Raw genomic sequence first — 25,459 nt, 5'->3', positions numbered from 1 at the left:
TGTTCCAGAAATTATCTTCAGTCTGTACGAATTGTTAGGATAACTCCGTTTTTTTCTTCAAGTGACCTACTGGCAACTGCCCTGCACTACAGTCTACATGTATACAATAATATAATTATTTCTCCTTTGACTTCATCATGTTCATTAACTGTTACTGGTCTACTGTTCTTTTGAGAAAAATAAAGTGAACGGCTTTCATTTTCCACATTGTTCTATAAACTGTTTCGGTATCTTAACTTTGTCGGTGTGATGAATTTTTCATCATTTTCATGTCCTGAACTCGGCACTGGAACTCGGGTCATATAAGTTAATCTATAGAAACATTTCACATATAATCCGCTCCAATCAAATGTACGCTAAATGTCAGTGTTTTGGCATAATTTGAGCAGAAAATTCGTGAAACTGTAGTCTATAATGTTGTTTTTCAACACACATGTTTACATTCATGGAGGCTGCCATTTTTTTCTACCAGACTATAAATATAACCGCTGATTTGATTGGATAACTCAATTTCCGGAATTTCCGATTGGCCAATCAGATCGTCGGTATCATTAATACACGGAATGTGTTCAAATTTGAAACTAAAAATATTGTACGAGTATGTATCCAGTCCAGCTGTGGTTACATTAATCATGTTAATAATTATTAATACTCAACAACCTTCGATAAATAAAGAAATAGACATTTAAGGCAGATTATTTATGCATGACATTAGCTGTTGAACCAAGAATTTACGATGAGACGATGTGCTGATATAGGGCAGACGTACAGCAGATACAGGTAATTTTTAAGAGATTTTACATTTGATTTTTACATCATGAATATTTTTAATTAAAATTAAAAAAAAAAATATGCATCCCCTTTAGTTTCATTTATGGGCTCCGTTAGTTCACACTTTGAGGATGACCATTTGGTGTTCTGAAAAGGGGGAGGTGGGAATGTAATAATAATTTTATTATTCAATATTCAATTACATTGTGTGCCTTCACAATCAAGGAAAGATGTTTACTACACAATGTCAGGCACATTCAACTTAATTATGTCATGTTCTGATTTGGATGGACATGCAATACAAAAAATCCCTAAAGGTTAATATTGTGTTTTAGAATCTTTATACTTAAATGAAAGAAGCTTCTTAATTATATATGTACATTGTATGATAAATATCAGTAATATATGATGCATACAGGTCATGACCAGAATTAAAAATTATTAATAAAATGTTTTTACATTTTTTTTAGGTTGTCCATATTTTAAAAGGGATTGATCATATCATGGTGAAGGTACATGTACAAAGCTGCAAAATTGATGACTGTGCATCGATCAATATCCACTCAATAATATGAAAACACGATGAAAACAAACGAACCAGCAGCAGAAAAGAAATTTGAGTATAAGATTTTTGAAAGGTACTTTTTGAATTATTTTTTCATCCTTCCCACACTTGAAATAAAAATACATTATTCCTTCACATCTATAACTACTATAAGGTGTAAACACATCTCAAAAACATTGATCTGATCATCATGCACAATGGTTAATCATGGCTATTATGTGAATAAAATGAGGTGTCTGGTATGCTTCAACCAGATAGTAAACCAACAACAAACACAACACAAAGGGAAAGATAATATGAGGCTAAATAAAAATATATGCGTGGTTCAAATTACCTTACCTACCTTTTTTTTAGTCTTAACAATAGCCTACCCTAAAGATTTTTTTGTCATTTTTCAGTAAGTACTGTTTAAGTCAGAATGTTGCTCCCATAGACTCAATGTAAAAAAAAAAGCCATAAAATAAAAAAAATTTCTTACCAACCTACCCTAATTTTTTTTAAATGTAACTGGAACCACACACACTATTTTATTTGGCCTCTGAGAGACACCTGATCCATGAACAATAAAAGTCTATTTTGATAAAAAGAGATGTGTGTTATAAGTCTAAGAACTATAGCCAAAGATATCTAGAGAACACATAGTCTTCAACAATAGACATACATGTGTCTTAATTGCTCTTAGTGTATAAATGTTGTGAATAAATTAAACAAACACAAAAAAAATATGCCAGTAACATATATTTTTGAATAATTGCAGACTGGAGCATGGTATTGTAATGTTATTTTAATTCAAAATTCTATACATGTTATGATGTATGATTTTTTTTCTTTCAGATTAATTTATGAAGACTTAATGGAACAGGATTGGAATGCAGAAATTTTGGACTTAATTCATGAATAATATCAATGGATGATGAAGAAAACTGACCAAACTGACAAAGTATTTCGTATGCATGTAAACTGGACATTTTTGTTTGTTTAATGCACAATAAACAAATTTGTAAAATTGAAAATTAAAACCATTTGTGAAAGATTTCAAGAGCACCAAAAGTTACCATGGACTTATGAATGATTTTACCAGAAAATGATTTACATGTACAATTAAGTAAATACATCTTTGGCTAAAACATGATAATTTATCAACATTAATATTTTAAAGAGGTTGATCTTTTCGTTTAAAAGGTCTTAAATGTGGATAATGTATAAACTGTTGTAATTTCTTTAATTGTTGACTTGCATTAAAATGGTTATTGTCTTTTTTCAAGTTTTCTTATTAATTCATTCAAAAATAAGCAATGCATGCAAAATGATATCTTACATTTCAGTGGAATTGTCAATTTCCATTGAAATATCACTGGTTTTCTTTGGTTGATTGTTACAATTTCCAATGGAATTACCACTGGTATCCCAGTTGAAAACAATAAATGTCCAGTGGGAAAACAATGGTATTCCAACGTAGTTTTCACTGGTATTCCAATGGAATTTCCACTGTATTCCACTCAAGTATTCACCGGAATCCCACTGGATATTCCACTGATATCCCAATGGAAAACAATGAATGTCCAATGAAAATCCCGACCAAATTTCCCAGTGGTAATACAGTGGTATTCCAATGGAACTCTGATGGAACTCCACTGGTATTTTCAGTGAAATCCCACTTAACATTTTCAGTAGGGTGGTTCTGATAATTTTAGCAACATAATTAGTCCCTGGATCATTAGTATTCTATATTTAAAGCTAAAATAAAATTAAATCACTTAGTCTAGTGATTAATTTGTACTACTTAAATAGGTGATTATTAAAGAAAGACAACTCTTATTTCCAACCTTTATGGACATAATGTTACTTGAATCAGTGATTTAGAAAATCACTCATTTAAGTAAGTCCCCTGACTGATTAAGGCTACATTGTATTTCCTTGATTTCATATATTTGAATATGAAAGAAATATACCTTCTCAATTGTTTGGTCTTTTGGTTAATCCATCTAAAATAATAAAAATAGTATGCAGGTATGTCATGTATGTGTAATAGATTTCATTTGGATACAAGGGAAAATAATATGGAACCGTTCTATGCTTAAGAAACTTAATAACAGTAGCAGATTTCAATTAGTTACAATTGTTTTTTTATATCATGTTTATCATTGTTTATCTGGTATATTCTGTTGATGGTTCAGTACCCATTTTTGCTAGCATTTAACACAAAAATGTTTAATAATGTCATTAAAGCAAAAAATAGATAATCTAGCTTTCACATTATTCACATGTTATTCATGACTTATTTGAAACATGTTTACATTTGTGATTTGGAGATTTATACATAGTACATTGTATGCAAACTTATTATTAAAATCTTCTTATTCACCTCTAAAAGTTTTTCTTGTTTTATTCCCATATTGATCTTTAACATTTTCATATTGTCCAGTTTTATTCATCCATAAACTTTGAATAAGATTTAATTTTTCTATGAGTGTATTACAGATACTCATAACAGTGTACTTGCAGAGTTAAAGTACAGCAATGGTGTTTCTAATACATTGTTTACCTCCTGGGCAACTTTTCACCACTAATCAAACTAGAGGCTCTCAAGAGCCTGTGTCGCTCACCTAGGCCTGTATCTTCTGTGGTTTTGGAAATCATGTATAATAACGTTTAAATCATAATAAATAGTATTAGATACCCTCATAATGATTGAGGCCAAGTTTGGTTTAATTTGGCCCAGTAGTTAAACTAAAAGCAGGTCATCCACTAGTAACTAGCCTTACAATAGTTTAATACTGAAGACCCCTTATCATTTTTTAAAGTAGTTTTAAAGTTGTAACCATTTGAAATTGTTTTTTATACAATTTTCCCTAAGACTTCTATAGTAAATCCCTATGTTCTATTTTTAGCCATGGCGGCCATGTTGGTTTGATGACAGGGTCATCGGATACATTTTTCAATCAAGATACCCTATTGAAAATTGTGGCTAAGTTTAATTCTATTTGTCCCAGGAAATTCAGTGGAGAAGATTTTTGTAAAAGATTAAATAAATTTACGAAAAAAATTGTCAAAAATTTGACTGTAAAGGGCAATAACTCCTTAAGGGGTCAATTGAAAATTTTGGTCATATTGACTTATTTGTAGATCTAACTTTGCTGAACATTATTGCTGTTTACAGTTTATCTCTATCTATAATAATATTCAAGATAATAACCAAAAACTGCAAAATTTTCTTAAAATTACCAATTCAGGGGCAGCAACCCAACAACAGGTTGTCCGATTTGTCTAAAAATTTCAGGCCAGATCGATCTTAACCTGATGAACATATTTACCCCATATCAGATTCGCTCTAAATGCTTTAGTTTCAGAGATATAAGCCAAAAACTGCAATTTACCCCTATGTTCTATTTTTAGCCATGTTGGCCATCTTGGTTGGCAGGCGGGGTCATCGGACACATTTTTTAAACTAGATACCCTAATGATGATTGTGGCCAAGTTTGGTTAAATTTGGCCCAGTAGTTTCAGAGGAGAAGATTTTTGTAAAAGTTAACGACGACGGACGCCAAGTGATGAGAAAAGCTCACTTGGGCCAGGTGAGACAAAAATAAATAGAGAATATCTTATGGATTTTTCAATACCACACCCATGACACCTGTATCAATCAAAGACACCAATATAATACTAAGAGCTCTGCTGGAATGATTATATTGGGTAAAGTTTAATACAATGTGTTATTATGAAAAGGCCATATCATATACACTTTATTATTCTTATTGTACTTTTTATTATATTTTTGAAAAAAGCATTGAAAAATCTTCATTTTGGCAAAGTATAAAAAAATTCTATCTGAGGAAATATATACCGATGATCCACCTTAAGGATGTTCGCTCCTATTGTTTTTGAAAATTTGTCAGATATTCGGAATCCTCGAGTTTTATCCCTGTAGTGCCAATGAAAATTTTGCCCTCAAACCCCTACTTTTCTATTTATAATTTTATAACATAAAGTTTTAAAAGCCATATACATGATGTATATTTGAAAATCTTATAAAATCCTTGTTATTTTTTCATAGTTTATGAAAGAAAAAAGGTGCAAATGTTTAACGCATGAAAAGTCTAGAGAGAATAACACCCTACCAAATTTTCAATGGCTTATATCTCAAAAACAAGCATACGGACCCTTTAATTTTTTCGGCTTTTTCAGTTCCTTTATTCATATACTTTTGATTTATAACAGTCTTATAAAGAGCTTGTTATTTCGAAGCAGAGTAGCGAACATTCTTAACTGTTTTCCACCGACATTATATTCATTTGTTCATAAATTGTATCACTTGAGTGCGTTCTCTTGTGTCTTTGTAACCATGGTAACTCACTATCTTGACTGAATCCGTCTTTGTAACCCCTGGCTCTGACTAAAACCTGTACCACAAACATCACACTTGAGGTTTTTCACCAGTATGTATCCTCATGTGTATTTGTAACCCCTGGCTCTGACTAAAACCTGTACCACAAACATCACACTTGTGAGGTTTTTCACCAGTATGTGTTTGTATGTGCCTCTGTAAGTTAAAATTCTTACTAAACTCTTAACTTCACATATCACATTTATATGGTTTATCCCTAACATGTACCGTTCTATGTTGATGTACGTTTCCTATATCATTAAACCCTTTACCACATACCTCACATTTATATGGTTTACATGTATCACCAGTGTGTATCCTCATGTGTTATTTGTAAACCCTGACTGATTAAAACTTGCACCACAAACATCACACTTGTGAGATTTTTCGCCAGTACACATGGTACATGCAGTATGTGTTCTTATGTGCCTCTGTAAGTAAGATTTCCTACTATACCCTTGACCACACATATCACATTTATAAGGTTTATCCCCAGTGTGTATCTTCATGTGTCTTTGTAAACCCTGACTGATTAAAACCTGTACCACAAACATCACACTTGTGAGGTTTTTCACCAGTATGTGTTTGGCTTTCATGTCGATCCGGCCCCACGTCGATCCGGCCCAAGTCGATCCGTCCCACGTCGATCCGGCCCAACGTCGATCCGGCCCATATTTAAAGTCGATCCGGCCCAATAAAAAAATATATTTATGAGGATTAAAAATAAAGATATATATTAATTGTAATTCAGAAATGTTTATGAATTTTATTATAATGTAAAAGGTGTACGGTAAAAAAAAATTGGCCTTTCACAAATATTTTCTTTAAAAGAGTTTAAAACAACTATGTTGATTATGTTTTCATTACAAGTTTCGGTAAGTTTCTATTTTCACTGTTTGCTTTAATATAATCAAACTGTAATTTTGTATATAAGTCTTAAATATTTTTGTCTTTGCTTTCATCATTAAATCATTAAACCATAAATATGAAAAAAAGTATATAGTTTTGTTTTAAATCTGGGAATATTAACTTGCGTGTTTTTCAGGTGTAAAATGGTAAAAAGCTTATAAATTCTATTTTTTTGTATTATATATTTGTATTTTACATTATAAAGATAGATATTTACTTTTTTTTAAATTCCTTTATAGGAGTATATCTCTTCTGGAATACAGACGCATGGTAAATGAAGAAATAGATGTGATCTTTATGTGCATCGAGTGTAATTATTTTGTTATTATCTTAAAATAAAGAATAATGGATACTCATAAAACTTGTTTTTTATCTACACACAACTATTCAAAATATTGTCAACTTTAAAAATATATATTGACTATATTCGATATTACAAAAAAAAAAAAAAAAACGTGTTATAGAAGCCTCTTATGTTACCTGAAGAAAAAAAAATACAATTAATTATTATAACACATAACACCAAACAAAAGATCAAACTATAAAGACCAGTGATTGCGTAACTTTAATCAATCAGGATTTGATTGAATTAAGTGATCACGAGTGGCATTACCTTAGTTCACAATCATTAGACAATTGTTGAATAAACAAACCAATTATAGACTAATGAGTCAATTTTATAGGTTCCATTGGACTGTAAATATTTATTTAGCATTTCTGTGTGTGAATTAAATAAAATAAAAATCGCCATGACGTTCAAAGTTATCATGGAAAATAACTTCATATCAATATGTTGACGCTGCTATATAAACAGACACAATCACACTCATTTTCGTATCGATTTAAAATAATTCGTTGACTGGTACTCCAATACTTCACTTACCTGTTGTCATCCATCATTTTTACAAATTCCATTTATACTGTTAAAATTTGTCACAAAATCCTCCAAAGTCAATATAGTTTATTCATATCTTATTATGGGGCCGAATCGACGTAGGGACGGATCGACGTGGGCCGGATCGACTTGGGACGGATCGACTTTGGGCCGGATCGACTTGGGGCCGGATAGGTTTGGGGACGGAACGACCGGATACCTGTGTTTGTATGTGCCGTAGTACATTTTGTAAGTTAAAATTCTTACTAAATTCCTGACCACACATATCACATTTATATGGTTTATCCCTAACATGTACCGTTCTCCTATGTTGATGTACGTTTCCTATATCACTAAACCCTTTACCACATACCTCACATTTATATGGTTTATCTGATAAAAACTTGCACTACAAACATCACACTTGTGACGTTTTTCACCAGTATGTGTTCTTATGTGCCTCTGTAAGTAAGATTTTCTACTATACCCTTGACTACACATATCACATTTATAGGGTTTATCACCAGTTTGTATCCTCATGTGTCTCTGTAAGTCCTGACTCTGATTAAAACTTGCACCACAAACATCACACTTGTGACGTTTTTCACCAGTATGTGTTCTTATGTGCCTCTGTAAGTTAGATTTCCTACTATACCCTTGACCACACATATCACATTTATAGGGTTTATCCCCAACATGTTCCGTTCTCTTATGTTGATGTACATTTCCTTTATCACTAAACCCTTTACCACATACATTACATTTATATGGTTTTTCACCAGTGTGTATTACCCTGTGTCTCTTTAAGTCCCTATTCAAACGAAACCCTTTACCACACACTTCACATGGATAAGGTTTATCACTAGTATGTTTTCTCATGTGTCCATGCAAGTCATTACTATATTTATACACTTCACCACATACACCACATTCATAAGGTTTTCCCTTAGAATTTGTTATCATGTGATTCTGTAAACTGCTTGAATTATCTTTATGAGATTTCTGATCAAGGGAGATAACTGTTCCTGTACTTTCCTGTCTACTGTGACCTGTCTGTGACCTGGCCTAAATTTCCGCTATTAAACACTTCATCTGCCTCTGTTTTTTCTTGTCTATTCCTGTCTTGTTGGAATATATACATCTCTAACTTGCTTGTTATCTGGGGCGTGTTTTTTTGTTCTTCTGTAGTGAGCCAGAAGAGGTCCATTTCTATTTTTTTGCATTGTGAAGATCTTCTGTTCCTCTCCTATCTCTTCTTTTTAAATAGGTGGTTTAGACGGCAGAGGCATATAACAAACATGGCGTCGTTTAGTCTAAATGACATTAATAAATTTATGAATTCAGATATAATAGAATGTGTGCTGTGTGATTAACGTTTTTATGGTATTGCAGCCTTAGAACATCCCTGTAGGACGATAACCTGGATAAATATAAAAACTACATGAACAATCAAAGTAAGGGGACGACTTTTTGATATTCTGGGGAGGGGGAGGGAGCAGGATAATTTTTTTTGCGGATTTATTATACATTTTAATATGTCCCTAAGCATGCCATGCCTATTTTCAGCTCTCACTGGGTAGGCCTCCATATTCCCTTTCAAAATCCTCATGTCTCCCACTCCTACCAAAAAACAAATGGCAAATGGTTTTTCTCCTTATTCAACACGAGTTTAAAATGATTGGTAGTTTGTTGCTTAATTTTAACGTCCAGGGACAGATATTTCATGCATTTTCTGAAAAAACACGAGTCTAAAAGTCAGGTATGTAATATAAAAATTAGGAGATGTGGTATGATTGCCAATGAGAAAACTATCCATTGGAGTTCAAATTAAGGGGATATAAGGAATTATAGGTAACGGCGTATGGCCTTCAACCATGACAAAACTCCTTACCGTATAGTCGGCTATTAAAGGCCCCGACATGAAAAATGTGAAACAATTGAATCGAAAAAACTAACGGCCTTATTATATATAACAAAAACAATTTACAAATATCAAATATGAGGCAACACTGAGGACAACACACATAAACCAACGACAACCACTGAACTACATGCACCTGACTTGGCACAGGCACATTAAGAATATGGCAGGGTTAAACATGTTTATGATCGATCAATTCTTCCCTAAACTGGGACAGTGGTGTAACTGTACAACATAAGAACAAACTGTAAAAATCAGTTGCAATAGTAACACTCAAAAGAAAAGAGACACAAAAAAATAAAACCCAACTAACATTATGACAATAGACACAAAGCACCGAAATAACTTTTAGAGTATTTTCAGTTACTGAAAGTTTGTTCAAAGCCAATTACAACTAACAAATAAATCTTGTTCCCCAAACTAAAGTATCAATCATTACACAATCAACGGATTTAGTAATAAACAGTCTGAGAAACGCCATGACCATATATACCTTGTATACATATACATATACAATCAAAAAGTCGTGGTCCGAAGGTTTTGATCATCGAAATTTTACAATAGAAATAATAGTTAGGACCAGCAGATTTTCTTCAAGGGCCACCAGGGAAAAAGATTTTGAGAACTCTGCAATATCTTTTATATATGCAAAAATAATCCAGTTCTTTACCTAAAAAAAATTATTGAAAAATTCTTGTACAGTTTAAGATTATTCCTTAAAATCACATGGTCGGCGCTTCAAGTCAGATTTTAGTTAGTAAAGTATAAAGAAAAAATTTCACAAACACAGCGATTTCTTCCAACCAATTTTCTTTGTTTTTACACTTATTGTATAATTACACCAATGCTGAAACATAGCACACTATTACAATCATGTCTACCGAATAAATTGAAGTATCTTAATTTTCTAATAAATCATCGTAAACTTCATTTATGTCATCCAACATTAAAAAAATCTGATATATTCGACGGCAAATAGATTTTTTGTTTTATTGCTTCTTCTACAGAATATCTCCGGAAGAGGTCCAGATTCATTTTTTTGGACTCTTCACCAGAAGACGTTCTGGAGATGTACAGAAGAGACCAATAAAACACGCCCCTGGTTAGCATGGTTAGTGGAGATAAAAGAAGATCCATCTATCTTTTCATTATTAGAGGTTTTATTTATTTCTGTATTTTCCTGTTCACTCTGGTACATACATCTCTAACTCGTCAGTAATAATGTCAGAAGAATAATAGTGTGTAAATCTAGACATTTTACATTTCTATAATTTCTTGTCCTCTATAAACTGGATTAAAATGGTCTGTAGTCTGATCAGTTGTCAAATTAAAGGCTAAAAAAGAGCAATTATTTTTTTAAGTAAAAGATTTTTTTTTAAATGGTACTCAAAATACAACATGAACATGATGAAGTGCATTTGTAAGCGTACTTTCATTCCGGGTAACTATTTTTCACTAGAGAATATTGGATGTAAATAGTGTGAAAGCGTCGAACTTGATGTCGTTGTTTTGTTTATATTAGACCGGTTTATTGTTTACATAAATAAATGGGTTAAAATTAAAATGATTTTCAAGGAATCCAGTTTGTACATGGTTTAATCCTGTGTCGTTCATCATATAAAATATCTGATGGATCTAATACTCAAGCATCATCTATCCTATGTAGCTTCTTTGACCTTATTCAAAAAGTTGATAAAGAGTGACTAGTCTGCTCTTACCACTAACTAGATTGACCTTGACTGTAGTCCGACTTTCATAGTACCCGACTATTTATACCAATATGTTAAATTTCTGGTTCACTACCATCACGAGACAGGGCAATACCTGGTGGTGTACCAATAAAAGGTTATCGATTGTATTTAATGCATTTACGGGTGAAGTCACAAATTCAAGTGTTCTGGTAAAAGTTTCAAACCACAAGCGTCAATCTGCATCCCTCAGTATATCTAATTCCAACTTAAATATGAAGACGAATCTCAATCCTACTTTATAGATAGTTTCAGAGTAAAAGCTATTACATGTAAATAATTCTAGTGTTAAACCACGAATAAAGGTGTAACAGAAAGACAGACAAAATGTATCTAGCCCAACCTGATGATAGTGGTCGTTTCAAACAAGGAACAACAAAAGTATAGCCAGACTTTTCGAAAGCTAGACCCTGGATTCGCCTAGAACAAATTAATATTAAGTAACAAAGAACATCACATGACTTAGCATAACTAACGAGTTAGGTAAGTTAAGTCGTTATAACGATATAGGTAAGTCGTTATAACGAATTAGAAATAAAACTACACCCTGACACAAACGTAATCTATTTGTTTTATTTTGTTTTATAAATTTTGTCATATTAAATGTGTATTGATTCAACACATTTTAAAATTTACAAAATAGTGTAAAAAATGGTATATCATACAGAAAAGTTTATATTTTTCTTATTTAATTGCAGATGTTACATATTAGTAATCTAACAAATCGATGTCAAGAAATAAATTAAAAATATGAAAATAAATATCTCATGTTTTAATACAGTCATCTGTTGATATCTGTTTTTTATCTTTTATTTCATACTTTATTGTTTCTGAATTACACATCTTAGATCTGTTAAGGGATTGCATTATTTAATATGTGAAACACGTCTTTTCAATACGTTAAACATACAATCTCATATGGTAGCCGACAATCCAGAGAATTTTATTCTGGCAATTTCCTTCTTTCAAAAGACTACAATTACTAAGCAGCCACCAATATCGAATTCAATATAATCATCTGACACGGGATTTGTGCCTTTTGAGCATGAAAGTCATCAGCCCGCAAAATCGACAAGTATTCTAAAGCGAAGTTAGGGTACTGTCTATGGACCTTTAAAGGGATTTTGTATCTATTAGACAGCAACCCAACAAAATTTCTTATAGTCTAAATCTAAAATTTTTCCTTTGATCTTCGAGTGAGTTAACTTCTGTTATTTTTAGAGGAGTACGTTAACTGAACGATATTAGTTATTGCACTCTGCAGTCCCGCTGTGTGTCGCTTGTCATAGGAAAAGTAAAGAATGCGCATGGGAGGAGCTTAGACCAGTACTCTAACTTCCTTCTCAAAAGTTGTTATTTCACTGTCTAGCTACGCCTCCTTGGTCTAGTAAACTATGAAATCAATGACCATAAAATGTTCTAATAAATTTAAACAAAATGCATACACAACAATATATCTCAAAAAAAAAAATCTGGAAAAAAGGGGGGAGGGGGCTTGTAAACCCTTTATTTAAAAATGGTTTAATATACACTGTTCTTACAACAAATGAATGCTCGAGGAGAGCTACAAAAAGGAATAACGTGGTCTATAAACGAAGAGGTGATACTGATAAATTGGTGGATACTTGTTTTTATCATGACAATATATAATATTCCAAAAAAAAATTGTCACTGGAATTTTAGTCGTTTAATTTCCTCCTCGTAATGAAAGAATAAAAAAAAAATGTAAAAGAAATGACTATAAATTTTCTTACTGTTATTTTAGTTGGATACCTGTTTTTATCGTGTCGAAATTAAAAACATTCTAAAAAATATAATGTCAATGGATGTTTAGTAATTTTCTTCATTTTATAAAGGTCTATCTCCGTGAATTGATCATGCTTCAAATATTTGTCCCTGGACATTACACGCATTCAACATGCAACCATTGCAATCAGTTAACCGATTTTTTTGTAGTTTTTGGGAATGGAAGAATAATATTAATTACCTTCATAATTGGTATTAGAAAATGTTTCCTTCTTATCACAACGTTAAAACTATTTTGAAACTACACGTCATTTCCGAGTTAGAGGGCAGATAAACATCGAATAAAATTTTGCATCACCCCTCACCCCCCCTTTTTTTCAAGAGTTTTCGGGGAGAAAAAATATTCAATAACACGTAAATGGCTATAGAGCATGCATCCCACGACAAATGCATTCAAATGTACCTGTATCTGACATACAAATCCAACTGACATTTGCTGCATGTGTTAATTTTCTGGAAATCAGATATAGTATCACGCCACTATTTGATTGACATATTGAAAAGTACAATACCATTTTATTGGTCAGCATTTAACCTTTGACATGTGTCATAACCCATTAATGTTACAAATCATATATAGCCACGCCTTACACATTAGCATATTTAATCCAATCAAATTTAAGCTTCGCTTTTCATGAATTAAATACGTTAATTCGTAAAAGGCGTGCTATATATATAACTTATGACCGTCTCTGGAATAGTTTAAAGTTTTATTAGGTATATTATTTACCGGTTTATGCCTCCAGTTTATAAATATTTTAACCCTGTGTGATCAAAATATAACATTATCTGAGGGGTCTAATACCAAAGCATTCTCCGTCATACGTAGCTTCTATGACATTGTTCAAACGGTTAACAAAGTGTGATTTGTCTGCTCTTACGACTATCTAGATACCAACCTTTGACCTTGATTGCAGTCAGACTTTCATAGTATCTGGCTATCTATACCAATATGTCTGATTCACTATCATCACGTGACAGGACAGGACCTGGCGGTGTACAGATACGGTAAATCAATTGTTTTCAATGGATTTACAAGTGAAGTCACCAATTCAAGTGTGTTAGTAGAAGTTCAGTAAATTGTTTATCTCATAGGTTTCATACCACAAGCATTAAGCTGCATCTCCGATGTAACGTCTATCAGTATATTTAATTCTAACTCAAATATGAAGAACAAACCCAATCTAATCGATAGTAAATTTCAGGGGGAAATCTACTACATGTAAATAAGTCTGGGGTTACATAATGAATAAAAGTGGAACAGACTGACGGACAAAATGTAACTAGCCCGACCTGATTATAGTGGTTGTTTCAATCACGGGACAACATAAATATTGCCAGACTCAGTTTCAAGACCAGTGAATTAACAAGGATACTAAATATTATATCATAAGAACCAGTGTGTAAATGACTGAAAAGTTAACCAAAGTAGTCTAATTCTGTCCTGAAAATGCCTACACGCTAACGGTCTGTAATAGGAAAAACTGAAAAACATTTGAACAACTCAAACTTGCATACCAAAACTTCAGAATAGACCGGTACCAAATATCAAACCATGCAAGTTAATTCTCTATGGGAACATGGGGAACGGGGTAAAGTCTAGGTAATTTACTGTACAAAGGGGAGTAACAAGGAATAATTTTTAAACACAAAAAGTAACTCGGGCTAGGGGCAAGGCTTTTATCTGTAATAAAACAATTCGGTAAAGTACAATATTTATTAAACAACACATAATTGATAAAAGACATTATTATTCAGCTGCACCGTCTACATGTATGAATTTGCAACTAAATGGTCTCTAATTCAGACCACAAATGTAAGTGTTTCAACAAATGTAAATTTCTCTAAGGACTCACTCTGCCAATCTACCAATCTGCTCAGGACTATCATTTAAAACTCAGTCACTTTAAGTTTTAATACTTTAAATTTCTGCCTTTAATTCAAGTCATAGATTTGAGACAAGTACGAAAATGTCAACAAATAATGAATATATAAATAACTTTAACGTAAACAACTGAATAAACTGAACAGTTAAATCATCTAGATATTCGCAAACTGAGAGCTTTTATTCAGTTCAAAGAACTATTCAAAACTCAGCTCATAATTTAACTCAATTATCCCGCGAACCGCTTTCTAAATAAACTACATATCAATACGTAAATATTCAAAGTGTTCGCTTAAGTATTCAACGCAAACCCTGACTAAAACTAGCTAGTGTTAGTCCACCAAAATATACATCAATTTTGAGTGGGAAGGGAGGGGGATTCTTACCTAGAGAATGTTGAAATACACATTTCTTCAATATACTAAAAATTAAACCAAAACAGCACGAGAATCCTCCCCGAGACCACTTCAAAAAAATCGTACCTGTCACATGTTGAAAAGTTCCCTCTTTACCTATACGTCTACACACCTGAGAATCTGAGCTGGGACAGCTAAATTTCCCCCGAGAACTTAATCGAGATTTCTGTTTGGTTCAAAAATGCGGCGGGGTTAAACATGTTTTGTGAGATCTCAACCCTCCCCCCTATACCTCTAGCCAATGTAGAATAAAAAAACACATAGCAATACGCACAGTAAAACTCAGTTTAAAAATGTCAGAGTCCGATGTCAGAAAAGGTAACAAAAGAAACTAAGCAAAATGACAATGGTACATAAATTAACAAAGGATTACTTGCAGTTACTGACATGCCAGCTCCAGACCTCAATTAAACTGATTGAAAGATGCATGATTCAAACATAGAATGAATTATCGTCTTGATTTGTTGAGTCAACGATGATAAACAAACTTATAAGGACTATGAAGGTTGAAAAGAGCAGACTGTTCCAATTCATCAAAGAATAGCCTAAAAAGATATTGAAACAGAAAGTTAGATGGGCCTTTGGTCTAATTTGACTGCACATTTGAACTCTAAATATACAATCTAGCACTATGAACTACAGAATTAACTGTAAAACTATGACAACAGCTCATCTAAATTTCGAAAACCCAGCATATTGTAAACAGCTTATCTAGGATAATAAAACTCTGAACAAGTAAGAACTTTTGTCTGTACAACGGTGTTTTTTCTTCTTCCAACATTTACCACAAGGCATTGAGTCAAGTTTGTACAGGTGAGATAACAAAGAGATAAAATAGAAACTAAACTATTATGGGAACTAATGAATCAATCATAAAATGGGTGGATACCTGTGTATCAATAAAACATACAAGACTATGGCATGGTATTGGTTGCAAAAATTTGATATTTTTCATTTAAATGCAATATTTTTTATTCAATTGGTATATTTCTTCATTTGAATGCAATATTTTTTTATTTAAATGGTATATTTTTTCATTTAAGTGCAATATTTTTTATTCAAATGGTATAATATGTCATTCAAATGCAATGTTTTTTATTCAGTTGGTATATTTCTTCATTTAAATGCAATATTTTTTATTTAAATGGTATAATTTGTCATTCAAATGCAATATTTTTTATTCAATTGGTATAGTAGTTTTTTTATTTATATGCAATAATTGCATCATGGGAAATTCTTTGACGTCTTAAGGTCAAATTTGCAACAACGTTTCTGATTGGTCGGTAATTGTTTGGATTTCCCCCCTTTCTTTCTAAACATGAGTGACCAAGAATTAAAAAAACGCGTCAGAATATTGCCCCTCTAACTAAATCTGGCGTTCGTGCGAGTCCTGCACTGGCTGTTAAAATCTTCTGGTCCTAACTATTATTTCTATTGCAAAATTTCGATGGTCAAAACGTTCGGACCACCACTTTTCAAAAACTTTCATTGTATATGATCTATATATATGCAAGTATATCGTTTTTTTAACTAGATTAGACACCGTTGATTTTCCCGTTTGAATGGTTTACACTAGTCATTTTTTGGGAGCCCTTTATAGCTTGCTGTTCGGTGTGAGCCAAGGCTCCGTGTTGAAGACTTTACTTTGACCTATAATGGTTTACATTTACAAATTATGACTTCGAAGGAGAGTTGTCTCATTGGCACTCATACCACATCTTCTTATATCTATATACAACATAAACCAGACGTTTCTCATACTGTTTTCTTTTTTAATAAATCCTTTGCCGCGCACTGTGTACGTCTGATTGATACTTCAGTCTGGGAGAACAAGATTTATTCCAGTACTAGTTGTAGTTAGCTTTGAGCAAACTTCCAGTAATTGTAAATACTCTTATGTCGGTGCGTTGTGTCTATTGTCTTAATGTTAGTTTTTTTTTTGTGTGTCTCATACCGATCTTTTGAGTTAATCTAATTGCAACTGATTAGTGCAGGTTGTTCTTTTATTGTACTGTTACACCACTGTCCCAGCTTCGGGATGGGTTGAGTGCCGCTCACAAACATGTTGTGGTACTGTTACACCAAAGTCCCAGGTTAGGGGAGGATTGAGATCCCTCTAATATGTTTGACCCCGCCACATTCTGTATGTATGCATGTGCTTGTCCCAACATCTTCTTTTTTATATCAACCCTGCACTATTCTTTATTTGCCTGTCCCAGGTCAGCCTGTAGTTTAGTGGTTGTCGTTGGTTCATGTCTCGACCCGTAATTGATATTTTGCAAATTGTTTTGTTATGTATAATTAGGCCGTTAGTTTTTTTCGTTTGAATTGTTCACACTTTTCATGTCGGACCTTTTATAGACGACTTTACAGTATCAGGTTTTTGTCATTGTTGAAGGCCTTACGATTGTGTATAATTGCTTACATCCACCAGAGACATATATACACATGTCTCTGCATCCACTTCATATTTGAACTCCGGTGGATAGTTGTCTTATTAGCAATCAGATCCCATATCTCTTCGTTTTTATATTATATACCCGACTTCTAAACTCGTGTTTTCCTGAACAAGCATGAAATATTTGTCACTGGGCGTTAACAATTAGCAACAAAACAATCAATTAATTTAAACTTGTGTTAAATAAGAGGAAAACCATTTGATATTTATTTATTTGTTGGGGTGGGGGACAGAAGGATTTCTTATATATGAGTATGGTTGACTGGTAAGAGCTGAAAAATAGGCACGATTAGCGACAGATTAAAATGAATAATAATGCCCTCTCTTCCCTTCCCCATCCTTTATCTATAAATTTAAACTGACCACTACGGAATAGCCCAATAGTGTTGAAAGTAGCGTTAAACTCCAATCAATCAAAGTCCCTTACCTAGAATATCAAATAATTGTCCCTTAACTGTTATTGTCCGTGTAGTTCTTATATTTATCCAGCTTATCGTCCTACAGGAATGTCTTACTAAGGCTTTCATACCATAAAACGTTTATAACATAGCTCACATTCTAATATATCTGAATTCATAAATTTATTAATGTTATTTACACTAAACGACGCCATGTTTGTTATGTGCCCATGCCGTCTAAACAACTTCAAAAAAGAAGAGGTGGAAGAGAACCAGAAGATCTTCCCAATGCAAAAAAAAAAAAAACAGAAATGGACTTCTTCTGGCTCACTACCGAAGAACAAAAAAACGCGCCCCATTAATATGTTTTAAAAACGCCTTAATTGCCCCTACCCTTTTTTCCCAAAAATTGGCATTGTTAAATATATATACATATATATGATCATCATTAAAATGCTATTGTATTTTTATAAGACCTACTTTATTACATGAGCTGGGACTAATGACATCTATCTATAAGTCCAAGTATACAGTAAACTATTATAATATGAATATGTTTCTTGTTTTAATAACCACATTTGATGCTATGCATGAGTCACCATTTATCAGGACAGGAATTGGGTTTACATAGAGAGAATAATGTGCAAAAAATGGATATGGGGCGGGACCAAACCTATAGATAACATAATAAAGAAATGATGAAATATAAAGAATGCGTCAATTGTTTTTTGGTTGCCAAATGTCCAGTAACAAATATTTCACGCATGTTTAGCACAAATATAATAGAGATCAAAGGATAAAGAATAGAGTGAAATAGTAAAAACTAAAAGATATAGAATTATAGAAACTATCTTTAATCTTAATCCCCTCCCCTCACACACACACACACAGTGAACCATTACTGCAAATATCGCATATATACATCTCTATACAAATATCTAAATCTGACCCCCCCCCCCCCCACTCCCCTAGACACCGAGGTTTTGGATCCGCCCCTGTTAAATGTATCTTATAATATTATACATTTTGTACGGGTCTCGATAATTGCTAAACGTACAATCCTATAATTTGTTGGATACAAATCATTAGAGATTTGTATCTAATTATATTATTTACTGTGTCACAAAATAAACTTGTATACCCCCCTCCCCCTCCCAATGCAGTATTGAAAGTAAATCGTTTAAAAGTCCTGAAGAAAAAATATGTTTTGAAATATGCCCTGCATACTTATTTATGCAAAGACATAGGTATATTAATTATAAAACTACTGTGGGGCTTGAAAAACAAATTCTATTTAAGGGATTCGGAGATGTGAACTGTTACAGTAAAAAAAAAGCTCAGCAACGAATCCTAAATGTAAAATGATTTGCGGTATAAGACATGAGAGCACATATTATAGATAGTCCAAAATGTGAAGTTCACGCCTTATACAGTGTACGTCCTATGTCATAGGACTATTGTTGTAACATGGGTAGTAACTGGTTCCAATTTATCCCGATTTGTCTTTATTAAAGAATTAGTTCCGGAGTATCACAGCTTAGGTCTCTTCTTGTGGGTCTCTGGTTCTGCTGTCGTAATTAGATGATTTTTTTTCTACATGAAGCAAAAAAGATGGGGCTTAGTCCAAATAATTATAACGTTCTGGAAGGCTTTTTACTCTTTTTTATGTTTGCCTTCCTGCAACGTCTCTGAGGATCAAGAAAAGAAAAAATGATATAGCATCAGAGAACGTCATGATTACATGTATCTGGACTTAGAGGGGCGGGGGCTAGCTATGCATTTTTTTTTATTTCAATTTGTAGACTGTCGGGGAGTTTCTTCAGAAAGGGTTTTCATTGGAGGCGTTTTTGCCATGCACGCAGGTATCTGTTTCTATCCATGAACAGGTTGTGTGTCAAAATAATTATTATTACTTGTCACTCGCATTTTTTGCTCGACCTGGCCATTAACAGCCAGTGCACGAACTCGCACGAACGCCAAATTTAGTTAGAGGGGCGATATTCCGACGCGTTGTTTTAATTCTTGGTCACTCGTGTTTAGAAAGAAAGGGGGGAAATCCAAACAATTACCGACCAATCAGAAACGTTGTTGCAAATTTGACCTTAAGACGTCAAAGAATTTCCCATAATGCAATTATTGCATATAAATAAAGAAAACTACTATATCAATTGAATGAAAAATATTGCATTTGAATGACAAATTATACCATTTAAATAAAAAATATTGCATTTAAATGAAAAAATATACCATGCAAATAAAAAAAATATTGCATTTAAATGAAGAAATATACCAATTGAATAAAAAATATTGCATTTGAATGACAAATTATACCATTTGAATAAAAAATATTGCATTTGAATGACAAATTATACCATTTAAATAAAAAATATTGCATTTAAATGAAAAAATATACCATTCAAATAAAAAAATATTGCATTTAAACTGGGACTATTATACTATTAGTATAATAGTCCCAGATTTAAATGAAGAAATATACCAATTGAATAAAAAATATTGCATTTAAATGACAAGTTATACTAATTGAATAAAAAATATTGCAATTGAATGACAAATTTTACCAATTGAATAAAAATATTGCATTTGAATGACAAATTAGACCATTTGAATGACAAATTATACCATTTGAATAAAAAATATTGCATTTAAAAGAAAAAATATACCATTCAAATAAAAAAATATTGCATTTAAATGAAGAAATATACCAATTAAATAAAAAATATTGCATTTAAATGAAGAAATATACCAATTAAATAAAAAATATTGCATTTAAATGAAAAATATCAAATTTTTGCAACCAATACCATGCCATACAAGACGGTGGGATACCTGGGGCGTGTTTTTTTTTTTTTTGTTCTTCGGTAGTGAGCCAGAAGAGGTCCATTTCTGTTCTTTTTGCAGTGGGAAGATCTTCTGGCTCTCTTCTACTTCTTCCTTTTAAATAGGTAGTTTAGACGATAGAGGCACATAACAAACATGGCGTCGCTTAGTCTAAATGACATTAATAAATTTATGAATGCAGATATAATAGAATGTGAGCTGTGTGATAAGCGTTTTTATGGTATGACAGCCTTAGTAGGAAATTCTTGTAGGGACGATAAGCTGGATAATATGAGAACTACACGGACAATAACAGTAATGGGACGACTATTTGATAGTCTGGGGAGGGGGAGGGGCAGGAGGATATTTTGCGGATTTATTATTCATTTTAATCTGTCGCTAATCATGCCATTTTTAGCTCTTACCTGGCCACATTTTTCATATCTAAAATCCTCTTGTCCCCCACCCCACCTCCTAAAAAAAAATCAAATGGTTTTCCCCTTATTTAACACAAGTTTAAATTGATTGATTGTTGGTTGCTTATTTTTAACGTCCAGTGACAAATATTTCATGCATGTTCAGGAAAACACGAGTTTAAAAGTCAGGTTTATATTATGAAAAAAGGAGATGTAGTATGATTGCCAATGACTGCAATGAGGCAACTATCCACCCAAGTTCAAATGAAGTGGATGTAAGCAATTATAAACAATCGTACGGCCTTCAACAATGACAAAAACCCATACCGTATAGTCGGCTATAAAAGACCCCAACATGAAAAATGTAAACCAATTCAAACAAGAAAACTAACGGCCTAATTCTATATTACAAAACAATTTACAAAAAATCAAATATGAGTTGACAGATAACCACTGAACTACAGGTTCCTGACTTGGGACAGGCACATAAAGAATATGGCAGAGCTAAACATGTTTGTGAGCGCTCAACCCTCCCCTAAACTGGGACAGTGGTGTAACCGTACCACATAAGAACAAACTGTAAACATCAGTTGCAATTAGATTAACTGAAAAGATCGGTACGAGACACTTAAAACAACTAACATTAAGACAATAGACAGAAAGCATCGAAATAAAGAGTATTTGCAGTCACTGAAAGATTGTTCAAAGGTAGTTACAAGTAACACTAAATAAATCTTGTTCTCCAAGACTAAAGTATCAATCAGTACACAACCAACGGATTTAGTCATGATTAAACAATCTGAGAAACGCCGTGACCTTGTATACCTTGTGGTGGTCCGAAGGTTTTGACCATCAAAATTTTGCAATAGAAAAAATTGTTAGAATTAACCAACAGATTTTCCTCAAGGACCACCAGGAAAAAAGATTTTGAGAACTCGGTGATATCTTTGCTATATACAAATATAATCCAGTTTGGTTACTTTAAAAATTTGATAGACAAGATGTTCTTTTCGATCATATAAAAGACAAACATTGACAAATTCTTGTACAGTTTAAGATTATTCCTGAAAATCAAATGGTCGGGGCTTTAAGCCGGATTTGATTAGCAAAATTGAGTTAGGAAAGCATAAAGAAAAAATGTCACGAACACAGCGATTTCTTCCAACCAATTTTCTTTGTTTTTATACTTATTGTAAAATTACATCAATGCCAATACAGAGCACACCATTACAGTCATGTTTACCGAATCGGAACTAACGTATCTTAATTTTCTAATAAATCATCGTTAATTTCAAATATGTCATCCAACATATAAAAAAAAAATTCTGCTATATTCGACGGCAAATTAAATTTTTGTTTTATTGCTTCTTCTACAGAATATCTCCAGAAGAGGTCCAGATTCATTTTTTTGTACTCTTCACCAGAAGACATTCTGGAGATGTACAGAAGAGACCAATAAAACAAGCCCCTGTGTATCAATAAAACATACAAGACGATGGGATACCTGTGTATCAATAAAACATACAAAAAGGGGGATGCCTGTGTATCAATAAAACATACAAGACGGTAGAATACCTGTGTATCAATAAAACATACAAAAAGGGTGGATACTTGTGTATCAATAAAACATACAAGACGGTGGAATACCTGTGTATCAATAAAACATACAAAAAAGGGGAAACCTGTGTATCAATAAAACATACAAGACGGTGGAATACCTGTGTATCAATAAAACATACAAAAAGGGGGATACCTGTGTATCAATAAAACATACTAGACAGTGGGATACCTGTGTATCAATAAAACATACAAAAAGTGGGATACCTGTGTATCAATAAAACATACAAGACGGTGGGATACCTGTGTATCAATAAAACATACAAAAAGGGGGATACCTGTGTATCAATAAAACATACAAAAAGTGGGATACCTGTGTATCAATAAAACATACAAGACGGTGGGATACCTGTGTATCAATAAAACATACAAAAAGGGGGATACCTGTGTATCAATAAAACATACAAAAAGGGGGATACCTGTGTATCAATAAAACATACTAGACAGTGGGATACCTGTGTATCAATAAAACATACAAAAAGTGGGATACCTGTGTATCAATAAAACATACAAAACGGTAGAATACCTGTGTATCAATAAAACATACAAGACGGTGGGATACCTGTGTATCAATAAAACATACAAAAAGGGGGATACCTGTGTATCAATAAAACATACAAGACGGTGGGATACCTGTGTATCAATAAAACATACAAGACGGTGGGATACCTGTGTATCAATAAAACATACAAAAAGGGGGATACCTGTGTATCAATAAAACATACAAAAAGTGGGATACCTGTGTATCAATAAAACATACAAGACGGTGGGATACCTGTGTATCAATAAAACATACAAAAAGGGGGATACCTGTGTATCAATAAAACATACAAAAAGGGGGATACCTGTGTATCAATAAAACATACTAGACAGTGGGATACCTGTGTATCAATAAAACATACAAAAAGTGGGATACCTGTGTATCAATAAAACATACAAAACGGTAGAATACCTGTGTATCAATAAAACATACTAGACAGTGGGATACCTGTGTATCAATAAAACATACAAAAAGTGGGATACCTGTGTATCAATAAAACATACAAAACGGTAGAATACCTGTGTATCAATAAAACATACAAGACGGTGGGATACCTGTGTATCAATAAAACATACAAAAAGGGGGATACCTGTGTATCAATAAAACATACAAGACGGTGGGATACCTGTGTATCAATAAAACATACTAGACGGTGGGATACATGTGTATCAATAAACATACAAAAAAGGGGGGATACCTGTGTATCAATAAAACATATAAAAATGGGAGGATACCTGTGTGTCAAAATTATTTTCGGAAATTTTAATAAAGGTTTTGTAAAATCATTGTTTTTCTTATATTTGCAATATTTCACTAAGGGATTTTGTTATTTTTGTTGTGAAAGGTTTTAACTTTATGTCAAGTTTAGAAGATTAAGCTAATCAAATTTCATGTTTCAATTTGTTTCTCAATTAGTGACATTTTCTTCAATCTTACCTTATATTCTTGTATCTATTTAACTCGATAAATAAGTCTGCATGTTCTATTGTTAATTATTAGCTATGCGCTATTTTTTCTGCAATCCGTTAATCGTATTTGACACTCATTTAGAGACATATTTGTCAAGTCTATTCAAGTAATTTTTGGTTTGTTATAAAATTATCTGTTTTATTGACGAAACTATTAGGGTTGAAATAAATGCCAAAGGCAAGTCTTTCTTACTATGCAACTCATATCGAGCACAATGGACTGACCCAGATTATTGGCACAGATTAACATATGCAATCGAGTTGGTCACTCAGATAAACGAAAATATCGTGCTGGTCGGTGACTTTAATTCTAATTTATTTTGTGAAAACAATTACAAACTCGTTGATATATTGAATTCTTTTTGTTTTTTAAATGTTATTGATAGGCCTACTAGAGACTGAGTGACGGAACATTGATTAACTTATTAGATACTACTATATTGAGTGAAAATCTAATATGCGCTTATTCTGATGTCATAAAAATCTCACGATATAAGTGACCACGATGCAGCTATTGCATACATTGATTGCCCAAAGGGAAAACAACTACATTCAAAAGAGAAATATGGCTATATGACAAAATAGATCTGGTTAAATTAAATAACAATCTTGACGAAACTAATTGAAGTGACAAGATAGGAAACTTTGAGGACGTCGACGATATGTGTGATGAATTTACAAAAACATTTTTGGAAATAGCTAAAGAATGTAACGTGAGGGTACCCAAATTGCACATATTTTGATAGTTTTTTCGCATACGTTTATTTATGATCCAGACAAAAGTTTCCATTTTGTGTTTATTTTGTAGATGTATCCTTATTTACTATATAGTTCCAACCATTTTAATTTTGAATCCATAATGAATCATAGAAAAATGAGTTTGAACCGACCTCCAAACGATCCATGGTTCTGTAATGAGGAGTACCCAAATAGCATCTATGCTT

The 25,459-nt window shown here is 32.7% G+C and overlaps 1 protein-coding gene and 1 long non-coding RNA gene across 2 annotated transcripts; one reads left to right on the top strand and one right to left on the bottom strand.

Moving 5' to 3' along the window:
* The first annotated feature begins 333 nt into the window (after nt 1-333).
* On the top strand, nt 334-2,593 carry LOC127724525 (uncharacterized). Its single transcript, XR_007992545.1, has 3 exons — nt 334-780; nt 1,242-1,409; nt 2,171-2,593. It is a non-coding gene; the product is annotated as an uncharacterized LOC127724525 (long non-coding RNA).
* A 3,062-nt stretch (nt 2,594-5,655) lies between these two features.
* LOC127724960 (zinc finger protein 239-like) lies at nt 5,656-8,544 on the bottom strand. Its single transcript, XM_052231961.1, has 2 exons — nt 7,852-8,544; nt 5,656-6,259 (listed from the first exon to the last, which is right to left on the bottom strand). The coding sequence occupies exons 1-2, from the start codon at nt 8,464-8,466 to the stop codon at nt 6,041-6,043; spliced, it is 834 nt and encodes a 277-aa protein (XP_052087921.1). The 5' UTR covers nt 8,467-8,544; the 3' UTR covers nt 5,656-6,040.
* Between the last annotated feature and the right edge of the window lie 16,915 nt (nt 8,545-25,459).

This window comes from Mytilus californianus, unplaced genomic scaffold, assembly GCF_021869535.1.
Source record: "Mytilus californianus isolate M0D057914Y unplaced genomic scaffold, xbMytCali1.0.p SCAF_14, whole genome shotgun sequence".
NCBI lineage: Eukaryota > Metazoa > Mollusca > Bivalvia > Mytilida > Mytilidae > Mytilus > Mytilus californianus.
The sequence above is the reverse complement of the archived record's forward strand: the minus strand, read 5'-3'. Positions and strand labels throughout refer to the sequence as shown.